At 39.4% G+C, this 13,693-nt stretch overlaps 4 protein-coding genes across 6 annotated transcripts in view; 2 read left to right on the top strand and 2 right to left on the bottom strand.

Moving 5' to 3' along the window:
* Positions 1 to 912, bottom strand: part of LOC108732155 (uncharacterized) — a 14,184-nt gene extending 13,272 nt beyond the window's left edge. Inside the window, exon 1 of the mRNA XM_018462824.1 lies at positions 614 to 912. The gene's annotated coding sequence lies outside the window, so the exon portion shown is untranslated. The remainder of the gene's footprint in view (positions 1 to 613) is intronic.
* A 148-nt stretch (positions 913 to 1,060) lies between these two features.
* On the top strand, positions 1,061 to 6,551 carry LOC108732153 (ecto-NOX disulfide-thiol exchanger 2). The gene is made up of 10 exons (XM_018462822.1): positions 1,061 to 1,273; positions 1,385 to 1,652; positions 1,779 to 2,374; positions 2,440 to 2,657; positions 2,761 to 2,955; positions 3,059 to 3,242; positions 4,560 to 4,666; positions 5,487 to 5,684; positions 5,759 to 6,068; positions 6,155 to 6,551. The coding sequence occupies exons 1-10, from the start codon at positions 1,225 to 1,227 to the stop codon at positions 6,370 to 6,372; spliced, it is 2,343 nt and encodes a 780-aa protein (XP_018318324.1). The 5' UTR covers positions 1,061 to 1,224; the 3' UTR covers positions 6,373 to 6,551.
* A 966-nt stretch (positions 6,552 to 7,517) lies between these two features.
* LOC108732146 (dnaJ homolog subfamily C member 24) lies at positions 7,518 to 8,347 on the top strand. The gene has a single exon (XM_018462809.1). It carries the CDS (start codon positions 7,833 to 7,835, stop codon positions 8,241 to 8,243), a length of 411 nt encoding a protein of 136 aa, XP_018318311.1. The 5' UTR covers positions 7,518 to 7,832; the 3' UTR covers positions 8,244 to 8,347.
* Positions 8,348 to 8,635: 288 nt separating this feature from the next.
* On the bottom strand, positions 8,636 to 13,532 carry ago (F-box and WD-40 domain protein 7). Of its 3 annotated transcripts, none has more exons than XM_018462831.1 (9): positions 13,121 to 13,532; positions 12,328 to 12,578; positions 11,936 to 12,168; positions 11,747 to 11,849; positions 11,088 to 11,603; positions 10,593 to 11,000; positions 10,188 to 10,503; positions 9,949 to 10,103; positions 8,636 to 9,437 (listed from the first exon to the last, which is right to left on the bottom strand). In XM_018462831.1, exons 2-9 carry the CDS (start codon positions 12,535 to 12,537, stop codon positions 9,387 to 9,389), a joined length of 1,992 nt encoding a protein of 663 aa, XP_018318333.1. In that variant the 5' UTR covers positions 12,538 to 12,578; positions 13,121 to 13,532; the 3' UTR covers positions 8,636 to 9,386. The 3 variants fall into 3 exon arrangements, with proteins under 3 accessions (XP_018318333.1, XP_018318334.1, XP_018318335.1); XM_018462832.1 differs by lacking the exon at positions 13,121 to 13,532 and adding an exon at positions 12,912 to 13,097; XM_018462833.1 differs by having other exon boundaries at positions 9,376 to 9,437; positions 9,906 to 10,103.
* Positions 13,533 to 13,693: the final 161 nt, after the last annotated feature.

The raw sequence follows: 13,693 nt of genomic DNA on the forward strand, positions 1-13,693 counted from the left end.
AAGCCTTAAATATAAGGCCTGACTATGAATACGGGCATTACTTACATAAAACAGAGTTTGTTAAATTATTTTAATAGCTAATATTTATACTTAATGATCATGTATTTATCATTTTCTTTTTTCCTCTTTTAAAAAAACTTTAAGTTTGTATTTAGATTTCTATCATTGTTAGATTCAAAAAGAATATAAAGCTGAAACTGTATCAATAAAATATGTATAGGAAAATGTATATATTTATCAAGACTTGGGGAATATGAATACAGCACTATATATAGATTTTTCTATATATTAAGATATATATATATATAATTAGAAAAGATATTTATAATATATCTTATCATTTTAAACTGTTACTACAAACGTATCATGATGGTTAAAATTCAATAGAACAATTGTCATATCGAGCCATAATTAAACAAGTTTAATTAATGAGGCTATTATTTTTCTGATTTTATTTTAAATGTATTATTATTATTATCATCATCATCGCGCGTGTATTGTTTTTATTTCTGCGTTGCTTTTGCGGATTTACTTAGATAAACAAACATTATACTATGTACTGCATCCACTTAAGATATAAACGTCACGATTTAAGGAAGAAACAAATACGTACCTCAGACAAAGTGCGCTAATCATTATTGTACTCGATGTAAGATGCAAAATGTAAGTATCTTCGGGCATGTGGTGAATCATACGAAAAAACGTCACGAAAATGTCTTGACAAAATTTGACGTTCTGGTTTGGAGATAGCCATCTATGTTTACACACCGGCCGTTGCTAAATGGCAACCAAACGGAGCAGAGTAGCATATGACTGCAGTGGTGCTGCTCCTTCCAACTACATTTGTGCGCAACGCGGCTGTATATTTGTCAATATTTGTGTTTCGGAAGAAACATAAGAGTGTAGGATAGTTGAAATACTTGATTCCTTCTTTTTCTTTATCACGTATTTAACATATTTATAAAAAGTAAAACAAATATGAAATATTGAGCGACGCGACCAAGCGGTAGTGTCATCTGTCGTATTCGCATGTACTACCATTCCCGCGCCGCATAATCACGATTCGATAGTAGCCACTCTGTATATTCATCGCCGCCATCTCCGCGACTTTCGACAACAACGAGCGGAATCAAGCGGAATACAGAGGAATATTTCAGAGCGGCGTGCTTATTTCCGCCGCCTCTCGCCTTCTGTGGATAGAAGTCGAAGATCATCTTGCGAAAAATGGCTTACAACTTCCCCGGAGTACCAGCAACCGCTATGCCACCCATGAGTGAGCGATAACCGATTCCTTTAATCGTTACTCCATTTGCCTTTCTTCAAATCGATTTCGTCCACATCTGTCACCCTGACGCCGTTTGTTTCATTGATGTACAATTTACAGGCATGGGACCGATAGGTCCACTGGGTCCAATAGCAGGACCACAAAGCTTTATGGAACTAGCGGGTCAAGGTTTTCCACCACTACCACCACCGCCCATACCACTACCTGGCATGAACGATTCGCCCCTGGAATTTAGTACGAATAAAAATCAGCCTCCGGTAGTGCGAGAAACATCGGATGATAGCAATGATAGGAGAAGCGACAAAAATGACAATAGAAGGGATCGGGAAAACAGGGATAGCCGTGAAGCCCGAGACAACAATAGAAGGTGATACTCTATTTGTTTGTTTTGTTAAACTATATAGGAAATATGACAAGTTGCATGAATAAAATTACAGTCATACAATTTATCTGCTTAAAATCTAGTTATAGCTTGTGCATTATGTTGCAAAAGGTCAAGAGGAGAACGCAGTGATAGACGCGACAGGGATCGTGACAGGAGGGAGGAAAGAAGCGACCGAGATCGGAGGGATGATCGAAGAACCGAAGAACGAAATAACTCAAATTCTTCAAAAAATAATAACAATCATGCTAATAATTCTAACAACAACAACAACGAAGTTTTGTCGTCGACAAATACAAATAATGCGCCGAGCATAGGCACGCAGATGGAACCTGCCACAGGTGTCTGGGGAATGGGAGTGGGTTATTCCATGATGGGTATGGGTCCCATGGGACCAATGGCACCCATGATGGGCGAGATGACATTGGGTCCACATATGAGTCATACGCACGGTTACAATCCAATGGGCATGGGTATGATGTCGCATGATGGCAGTATGATAGGCGCTCAGATATTGGGCGCTGAACAGATTATGACAGACGCAGCGCAAATAATGACCGCGAGCTTACCACCGCCGCAGATGACGCCTCAGGGTACCAAAGAAATCATACATTGTAAAAGTTGTGTATTATTTCCACCAAATCCGAACGCTCCACCACCTACCACGCGAGAGAGACCACCAGGATGTAGAACAATTTTTGTAGGAGGTAAGCATTGCACATTAACTGATAAATTACTTGAAAATCTTTACATAATCGTACTACCTACACAGGGTTGCCGGAAAACATTACCGAAGCTATAATACAGGAGATATTTGAACGATGTGGAGAGATAACTACTTTGCGTCTTTCTAAAAAGAATTTTTGTCATATACGCTTTGTCTTGGAAGCTAGTGTCGATGCAGCAATTTATTTATCAGGTTATAGAGTAAGAATAGGATCGAGTGGAGAACCTGCGAATACCGGTAGACTTCATGTAGATTTTGCTCAGGTTTGTTACTTGTTGGAAATTGTTTATCTAAAAATATATAATTTTATATTTCAATTCTATTTATATATATATATATATATAAAATCATTAATAATGATTTTAGGCTAGAGATGACCAATATGAATGGGAATGTAGACAACGACAATTACAAAGGGAGCAACGTCATAGAGAAAGAGTGGAAAAGGAGAGACAAAGACCACCGTCGAGTCCACCTCCAGTGGTACACTATACGGATCATGAGGCATCGAATATCTGCGAAAAAATTAAGCAAGATGATACGTTTATGAAAGCAGTACAAGTGAGTAGTCATTTTAATAAACATTCTAATACATACTTCAGCTTCCAGTTTCTAGTTATGTCAAGTAACGTCTCTGTATTTCCATGATCCGAATGTGTTGTAGATTGTTGTAACATGGTTAGAACGAGGAGATTGCATCAAACGTAACGCTAACATCTTCTACTCCATGATACAATCAACGAACTCTCATGTGCGACGGCTCTTGACGGAGAAAGCTGCTTACGAGGAAGAGCTGCAAAAAGCCAAAGAATTAATGAAAGGAAGAATGCAAGGACTCCTCATACAATGTACGTTTATACGCTTTCTTATTTTTCTATCTTTAAGATAGCTCCGTATTATCGTACATATTTCGTGTGCGCTAAGAAAATCCGCATTGGCTTGGTAAGTTCATTCTGGCATAAAGAAGTCCAACAACCAATAGAAGGAAATCCTTATTTGGATATAGCAAACGCAACAAAAATCGTGATTATCTCGTTCATAATCTCAAAGTAACAACAGCGGTATTCATTGCATTCTTCGCACTGTGTGTATGATGAATCCTTATACCACGCATTAAGTTCCGATAAAAAGCAGAGATTTTTCTTAAACCAGTTACGAAGGTATGTTACATCGTTACGTGATAATTAAGAAAAATGATTCATGACATTAAGGTACAACAACCGATTATAATCAGGTACAAAGTCAAATCGAATGTTAAGCTTGTCGATCTCAACGTATGATATTCTGAAAACCGGCTTTTGCATATCAAGTGATACGCTTGATGTAAAACCTACTTTTAATACCTACGACGAAGTACTTCTCTGTCTCGTCACTAATTTTAGCAATCTCTCAAGTGTATCATGGCGAATTCGTCTATGAATTCTGTTTGTGGTCAATGCACAATTGGAGGCAACTCGGTAGGAAGGATCAGAGATAGTAGGCGAGGATAAGGTGGGTGAAAAAATCCTATCTTCTCGGACTTAGGATCCAACAAAACCAACAAACGAAGACGATTTATCGCAAATTCTATCTCATAGAGTCATAGTGTACTTGAAAGTTGCATGTTTGGCAATGCTAAGGAATAAGGGTGATGGGCTGGGCATCCATTGTTGAAAGATTATTTTGAACTGCAGATTGAGACTTTTACACATATATCGTTTTATCAAGTGTTCATGTATATGTAATGTATCATACGAACGTTTAATAACGCGCGAAATCATATTCGTTGTTGTTCAAAATAGTCCTTAACATGGGAAGTCCACGAATTGCAAGTCTTCGGAATTTACATTATCCGCAGTATGGTGGAAAGGCGAACAATGAGAGCGGAATGTTTGGTGAAATCAACTTTTACGTTAGATTAGATACGCTCCAACACTCGGCACAATCTACGTGAGACTCTGTGAGACTCCGTAACTGTACATATGTACGAAAAACACGCTCCGATTATTAAAGAAGGGATCGTTCCCGTTGAGGAATATAATTAAACGTTTAAAATAACGAGTATGCGTAATGAGTACTAAAAGCATAGACGAAACTACCGAGCTTAGAGTTTCAAGCCAAAGGTATACAACGGAGGATTTGTTGTGTTTTTTTGTATGCAACATGCGACCACATGTCATCAACAGTCAGTCAGATCGAACGAGTCTTTACTGCGGCCAGCCACAAGAAAGTCTGGGATCACTTCACTAAGGCGCAGAGGAAGAACATCGAAATGTGGAAGAAACAATCCTCGGTATGTATGTAACGCACTCTCACATGCTAGTAGCGTGTCTTCTGTATACTTCCTTTTTCTCTTGCGTAACTTAAAGTAATCTCAGAATCTTCTCTGTCGCAATATGCTCTTCTGCGCGTTTGCACGATATCTCCAAACACGGTTGTTTTGCAAATTGTATTTTTAAGATATCACAGGTAAGTGACAATTGAGAAAAGAATCGAGTCGCCTGCTATAAAAAAAAAAAGAAATCGGTCAGACACACGCTTCTCTTCGTGCGTTATAATTCGATACTTTATCGTGGAATGCCGTGACAGTATGGCAGATAAATCCTGTCGGCAACATGCACAACATTAAGAACAACATATGGAACAGAAGGTAATACGAGATTAGCACTTTCGGATCGAAAAGCAACTACAGACTATCCAGCATGGATTTGACTTACTTTTTTCGAACAGCGTTCACTCGATATACAATACTTGTTATTTCTGTACTTCAGAGCTGCATCTGCTTCTTACAATAAGGTAAGCCCAAATCATTTTGAAAAGGCGAGCAAAGTCCTGAAACACTTCTGTAATGAAAACTGAGAATCGTATGTGGTACCGCGCTTAAACTCTGAATTACAGAAATGTACGAAACTACATTTTAAAAAATCAGTACTGTACATTAATTTAAAAAAAAAAAAGAAAGAAAAACAATAGAATCAGCCATGTTTAGGGATGTATTTAAATACCATTGTTTGAACGGCAGATAGGAAATTACATACTTTGCATGCATTTGTGTGAAAAAACAATGGTCATGATTTGGAGCACTTTGTAATTTTCGTTATTCGTAATGACAGGAAATAAAAGCGGTACAGCTGGAAGACAGTCTAATTGAAGGCGAAGGTGAGATGGATGTATCGGACTCGGAGGAGGAACCTCAACGTAAGAAAACACGCAATCAATTGGACGGTAATCAAGAGGACGTCGAGAGACTGCAGAGTCTCAAAGAAGAGAACGACAGTCTGAGATGCCAGTTGGAAGCGTACAAGAATGAAGTGTGTATTAATGCAAATCGATTTGATAACACTGGGGGATTTTTCGAAAAGTTTCTAATTACAAATCTTTATAGGTGGATCTTTTGAAATCGGAAACAAAAGCCGAGATGGAGGGAAAGGAGAAGCAAATGAAGATGCTGCAGCAAACGCTGAAAGGTATGCAAGAACAATTGATGCAGTCGCATAAGCAGCAGGTGCAGGATGATCAGAAGATCAAGGACTTGACCGTCAAGCTGAATGCCACAAAGAAGGACGAGCCCAGAGAAAGTGAGATTATCACACTTGACAAGGACGACGATATTAGCGAGGAGCCACGCACACCGAAGCAACACGTTCTCACCTCCAATTTCGTACAAGTCACCCAGAAGGATGCTAAACTTATTGGTAATATAAAAATTTTAGAAACAATTGGAAAATGATTTTAAAACAGTGTCAGTTGTAACTTAGCTAATATATGACATACGTTGCAGGACTTATAGCGACATTTCTGCATATCCATCCGTTTGGTGCAAGCGTGGATTATTTGTGGTCCTATCTGCAGAAAATGGAGCCCGGCATTAAACCAAATGAAGTTGAAGTTTTAATGCAACGTTTTCCACAGGTCTTCAAACAAGAATTGTTCGGCATCGGCGCAAATATGGAGAGACGTTGGCAATTTTCAGGTTTTAATGTTTATCGCAGTCATTGAATCTAGACGATTGAATGTAAAAATAACTGTGAAAGTACATTTGTCTTGTTCCTCTCTTTCTCTTTCGTTATTGTCCGCGAGTGCAATTGAAATCTATCCGTGACAAGCGTATGAAAACGATGAAAAGTCTGACGTCGTTGTGAATTAATAAAATATCTTTACCAATTCTTAATTTTAACGATATAAACAAGTATAATATCTTTTAATTTCAATCCTCCTAAAATCATATCCTGCAATATCTATCCAATTTCTCAGGCAATAAATCAAGTCTGATTTAGTGTCTACTCGACTGTAATTGGTCAGTTTCTTACGACTTAAGGCTTAAAACACCTATTATAGATCCGGGATTACACGCATTCTACAATAAGCCATTAGTCATAAATCAGAAGTTAGAAGCTGGAAATTGACCAATCATAGTCGTCAATTTCCAGCTTCTAACTTCTGATTTATGACTAATGGCTTATTGTAGAATGGCCATTATGGCCATGACACACACATACCTTCCGTAACAGTATCCATAAGACGTACCGTAAGAATCAGCCAATCACAGTAGAGAATTCTTTTGAACTCTTAATTCTAATTGGCTGATTCTTATGGTATGTCTTATGGTTACTGTTACGGAATGTGTGTGCTATTATTGGGCACATTCAGCGAACTTCCCTTCCATCATACAATGGACTAGTTCAAGTACTTGCCGAGCGAATGGACATGATTTAATTGCTCGGTGAGCAGACCTAGCCGCTTTGCCGACTTAAACTCGCCCAACAGTTGAGCACGTTGTTATTGGTGTATTTTTCTAGATCATCCAATAAGACTTTTAAATATAGAAAAATACACCAATAGCAGCGAGCGCTTATTCAACTATTGGGTGCATTCAGTACAACCGTTCACTGAACGCTCAATGAGTCCGCTGAATGCATGATTAAAGTTCAAGACACAATGTGAGGGAATAGCGATAGCGATAGAAATAACATGATTTCAACCCATTAGAAATCGGATATATCGGAATACAGTTTCTGATAGCTCGAAATCGGGTTATTCCTATCGCTATCGCTATTCTCTCGCATTATGTCTTGGGCTTAAATTTCAGTATTGCCAATTGCAAGACTGAAAACATAACCTAATTTTCTAGCGATTGTGAAGAACGATGTGATAATAACAGCACAGGTCCATATTAATGGCAAATCTCTCAAATCCGAACAAACCATACGAGTCGAGCACTCGGCGCCCCGCCAGAAAAAGGATGTTTTCAAGTCTTGCAGTTGGTAATATTTAATCGGCCGATTAGCTTAATCGGAGTTGGTGAGGGTGAGACCGGGCTATATATTCTTACATCATGTTGGATTATTAGACACAGAACGACAGAGCGTGTCTGTAGTATGCTCTCATGGACATGTGGACAGCTACATATAGGTTAGCCACAAAGAAGAGTAGTACTCTGTTCTAGGACGTTTGTGAAGATGCGATTAAATTACTACAAAGTGCTCGGCTGCAGCAAGGACTCCACTCAAGAGGAGATTAAGCATGCTTACCATCGACGCGTATTGCAGTTTCATCCCGATAAAAATGATGCTGTGGACATCCAAGAATTTCACGACGTCAAGGAAGCCTGGCGGGTGCTCGGACATCCACAATGCAGGAAAAAGTATGATGCAGCCTGCAAACAGGAACAGTTAGAGGAAGAAGATAGTCCTGTGTACGCGCATCTCACACCGAACGATCTTGAAGAATCTGCTCTTGAAGACACATTGTTTTATCGCTGCAGGTGCGGCGAACATTACTTCATTGAACGAGAAGCTCTTCGGAAAAAGGACACTATGCTCCAAGTGATGTGCGACGGTTGTACGCTTATTATCATTGTTGAAACGTAGCACATTGTTATTATAGTTCATACAATAAAATACAACCTTTGATGACACCTATAGACTTTTTTGAAAGAAGCTTGTAAAATGTGACTGAACATTATTTATTTGAATGTATTTATGCAAGATGATAAAATAAAATGCGCTTTCTTTGTTCAATTATACAGTAGAAGATAATACTCACAGTATATAGAAAGAGGTCGAAATCGAACATTTATTTTGTACAAAATATGTTTTTTAGCACAAGAACATGTGTACAGTTGTAATAAATTTAAAAAAAAAAACAAAATCTAAAATATCAGCAACATCTTTTTTCTATTTCTTATAAAAAATGATACAACAGGTAACACATTCTTATAATATAAACTATTGAGCAATATACAAATAAACACGACACCTAGTCTAACCTAGGTCCAATAATAAAGATGCATTTGCACAAATTGTATTATTTGATAATGTCGTTCATGTTCATGACATGATTCAGTAGAATCCATATAAAATTCGTCAATGACAAATGATGCAATGTTTCTAAGTCTTCATTATACAATTCGCACTAAATGTAAAGATCTGGCTAATACAAATATTCTCTCTTTAACAAGTCTATTCAATATTGATGAACGTTTTAAACATTTTAATCAACAAAAACAAAGATTTAAAAAAGTACGTCTTGTTCTGTAAGCTTGTACTAGTTCACTGTTTTGTAAATCTGTATTGCACGCGAATAAGTGCGCTATATCTGTATATTGCACCATGACGAAGTGAAATATGCGACATTGAAAAAAGTAACTTTTCAATTGCAAAGAGAATTATTCAACGAATTTTTTGTTTGAATCGTTTTACTTTAATTGCCGAAAAACGTTCTCTTTCAATAAACGTCAATCAATGAAAAGATTAGCTTGTAAACATTTATAAAAATATTTGTTTTTAACCAGATCGATATTTATAGGAAAATAAAGTCTAAATTACATGATCAGGAAATATCGAAGCTGACAGCTTGACTAAATTAATGTTGCAATACATAACAAACGTTTGAAATTTCTCGTAAAAAGATCTGTATGATCTCTCCGAAAGACGTGAATTGTCGTCGACAGTTTTCTTGTTTGCTCCAGGAGGTATGAGATTCTTCGATTAATGTCATTTTGCCTCGCAGTTTCAGTACATCTCAGTCGCCTCGATTTCGTCTGCCACCGTTGACAAATGCTCCTAAATGCCCACATAATAAACCTGTTACACTTACAATGAATCTCGTTAGGGATGTTCGCTACTTTTGCATCGTCGATGATTCTACTGAATCGTTATAACAGCGAAAATCCAAAAGTACACTGATAAGCTCCTCGTTTTCTCTCCCCCCCCCTCTCCCCTCCCGATAAGTTCACGAGTCTTATAAATCTTACGTTTGTACACCACAACAATGTGCGAGCGCTCCGGCAAAACGACATAATTATAATTTTCTCAACGGGCACTTTAATCCATCTGAAGATACTTCTCTCATTGCCTTCAGTTTTCAGTTTTTTTCCTTCCCTCCCAACCCCCCAACCCCCGCAAAAACTTTGCCCAATTTTACGGCGCGTACACAGTCTTATCACAATCACACCATATAATATATAAATCATTGTACAGCGTGGATTAGTTTTTAGACTACTTAATTGAAAATATGTACAGAAGTCGTACAAAGGGGGCAATTAGATCCAAGTTGTGGAGCTCACTATTTTACCTCAACGTCGAAATCGAGGACAAGCAGTTTTGTCTCCTCGGTACCATTACGACTACCTACTGCACACACTAGTTTTGTATCACTCGCTCGAATCCTCCACACAACACCGCCGCTACCACCACTTTCGAGAGCAACTAGATTCCTAATGAAATCACCTGTGGACACAACACATATTGTTCTTAAACGATCGATGCACATTCTAATCGGAGAAATAAACGATGATAAAAAAATATACAAACCAGTTTTAACATCCCAGAGTTTTACTGTACCATCGTCAGAGGACGTAATCACAAAATGGCTATTGAACTGAAGGCAAGTAACCGCCGATTGATGTTTATTCGGACCGGAGAGAGTTTGAAGGCAGTGACCGCTAACAATGTCCCATACTTTAACAGTAGAATCAGCATTGCCTGACACTAAGATATTATTGCGCAACTCCATTCCCGAGGTAAGAGATTGATGGCCCATCAGAGTATGTCTACAAGCACCTGTTTCTACCTCCCACACTCTTATACTTGTGTCCAATGATCCGCTAACAACGTGCACACCGTCGAACTAACAGGAAGGAAACGGCAAACGGACGTTTGTCAATGCCGAAAGAGATCAGAAGCAAACATCTAAGAGTAACACAATGATGAACTTACCTGGAGGGAATAAACGCGATTAGTATGTCCTTGTAAGGTATGAAGGCACTCCTCACGTTCCGGATTCCAAACTTTGACCATATAGTCGTAGGCACCACTGACCACCAACTTTCCGTCATATTGCACACATCTAACCGCCGCTAGATGCCCCACGAGCACATGTAAGCACTCCCCCCTGTCCACCTGCCACACTCTTAGTGTCGCGTCTCTACTACCACTGACGACCTTGTTACCATGCAGATGCATACACCTAACCGTTGATGTATGACCGTACAATGTATGAATACACTGGCCAGTCTCCGCGTTCCACACTTTTAAAGTACGATCTGTACTACCACTAATAACAATCGTACCGGACATCTGCGAAGACCACACGCCTCCGGTATGCCCAACCAATGTCCGTAAGCACTGAAATATTGTGAAAAACACAGGATATACATAATCTCCTCTTTTGTTGCTAATTAAATCTTGTATCATTATGCATTTGCAATTTACCTTGCCTGTGACGGCAGACCATACTTTGAGTGTATTGTCATCTGAACCACTGACTATCCGATTGCCAGAGAATTGAAGGCATGTAATAACATGGTCGTCATGACCTTTCAACACTTTCGGTGTACGAATCGGCTTCGTCCTCCAATTCATTTTAATATTGTGCTGTCGCATGTAAGCTTGCTTCCATGGCGACGAATGGCTGCTGCTTCGACAGTTCTTTCGTTTCGGCGGTGGTAGATCTTTTAAATCCTCTATACCAGCTGCCTTGCACTTCTCTTTCCAGAGTAGATTGTCGTCAGCTAGGAATCGCCAGTTTCGGCAGGTTTGGGCAGCTCTCAGGAGATCCTTCGGCTCCAGAAATGCCAATACCGATAACGCCAACTCTTTTGGCAGCAGCGATATAAAATCTCGTTGAAACTGCGGCTCTATCACCTGCATCATGTGACGCACCTGCGTGGGCTCGCATCTCTCTATTAGTTCATCTATTGCTAACATCCTTTCCGCGTTTGACCATCTCTGCAATAAGTATTATTTTCACTTACTTTTTAAGAAGGCCTGAATATAATTAATCACATTATTTTCTCTAGCTCTATCGACATAATTTTTTGTTACTGTTACAATATTTACTAAAAATATTAATATTATTTATATATAAATACTTGAAATTGCAGAAGCCAACTGCTCATTTCTGGAGGTGGATTGTCCTTGGTAGGAATGACACATCTCACGTGTTTACCTTTATCATCTACCTTTCTTGCAGTCCTAAGGCAGAAGAAAATTATTGAAATGTAAAAATATATACCTATAATTATATATTATATTTAAGTAATAAGAAATACAATACTCACATTGTATGAGATTTTTCTTCTGGATTAAGTTTTTTACAAGGTAGGCAACACTCTGTTTCACTTTTTCGCTTTCTCTGAGGCTGAACAGCATCCGATGGCACACAATTATGCGATACTGGACTCTGAACTTGTTCAGAAAGAACCACTTGAGACTGTGATATAGGTGATTGGCAATTGTTGCTCTCAACTTCTGCTGTACATTCGGTATCGCAGAACAATCCACTATCGCTAATCTAAACGACAAAGTTAATTAGAAAGACAGTTCACTTTGTAACTATAAATTTAATAAAGAAGTTATTTTTGTCTTATTTATAACAAAAGTAAAACTTAAAGGAAAGATTGCCAGCTTGCTCTATAAAAACAATATACAAACAAAACTGGTGCTGACTTACTTCGCTTTCTCCTTCGCTACTTTCTTCATCACCCTCCTCCTCATCATCTCCATAATCCTCGGATTCCTCATCTTGTGGCAACACTGAATGCATAGGATCCAAGGAACTCGGTCCTGGAACTCCCTCGATTCCCTCAATTGGACTAGGACTAGCACCGCCTAGCTTATTATTGTCAGATATATTGTTGGAGGATGGAGGAGGGACAGACATTACTATATGTAGTGTTGGGTTTATAGGTATAGTAACTGTACCTAAACACAAAGGTCAGCCGTTAGCATAATTGGAATATAAATCGATATGCGATATCTTTTACTTCATTTGTTACTTTGCACACAAATAGATGATAATTTCGATAGTAATGTGAGAATATTTTTACATGATGTAAGAATATTCTTATATCATGATTTTAACATGCGATTCTAATAGAAAACACAGCCTGTCGCTATCTCATTCTATCGCGAGAGATCGGAATTTCGAGCTAGTCGAAAATAGGTTAAAACAAAAAAGGAAAAGAAGATGTAACTCGTGGATGAAAATCCGACGAATGACTAATTATCACCATTGCGGCGAGGATTCAATCTAACCTTGAATCCTTCGCACCGTAAACACGCGGCTACGATTTATAACTCAACATATTGTAAAATATTGCTATCGGACGAAGATACACTGACAACGACGAGCCGGTAGCCACACCCCATGTATCCTCGTAAACGACGCGACGCGGATTCGCGACAAGCTGCGTGCGACAAAAGGGACTACGAGAAGCTGCGTAAAACAGGGGAGGGGTCTATACTTGGGACGAGCGCCGTTCTCGGTCGTCAGCCTTTCTTGGTCGATCGACGACGACGGTCCCCCGATGTGATGGGGGTTGCTAGGGGTCCGGTGCGTGTCGGTGATGTTGGTGACGACGTGATGCCTCTATCAAAGGAGCATGGCATTCATCTCTCTCGCGTGCGGTGGAGACGATCTTAGGTTAGAAACACGGGTGATACGCGGCGATGCAAAGGGGAAGAGAGGGTGGCGTAAACCTAGAGCAGCGCGGACGTCGAAAGGAAGGCGAGTGACGGACGTAAACACGACGAGCGGGGCGAATCCATTGGGCGGCCTCCTGGCGGCTCTAACCAGCTTTTTACCTCCGCACCTCCCGACAGTCCCGACTCCTACGTTCGCACCGTTCGCACACGTTCGCAGTGTCCGCAGTGTTCGCAGTGTTCGCACAGCAGGTACATATGCACATATACGCGACATCAGGGCGCGCGTGCATGTAAACAGTAAGCTTCCTGTCGCACTGTGTCGTAAGTCGCACTCGCAAGTATCGCAAGTCATGTGAATCGGAATTATAGGTTGTAGGTCAAAATAGGTCTGT

This window comes from Mycetomoellerius zeteki, unplaced genomic scaffold (genome assembly GCF_001594055.1).
Source record: "Mycetomoellerius zeteki isolate Tzet28-1 unplaced genomic scaffold, Tzet1.0 scaffold146, whole genome shotgun sequence".
In the NCBI taxonomy this organism is placed as follows: domain Eukaryota; kingdom Metazoa; phylum Arthropoda; class Insecta; order Hymenoptera; family Formicidae; genus Mycetomoellerius; species Mycetomoellerius zeteki.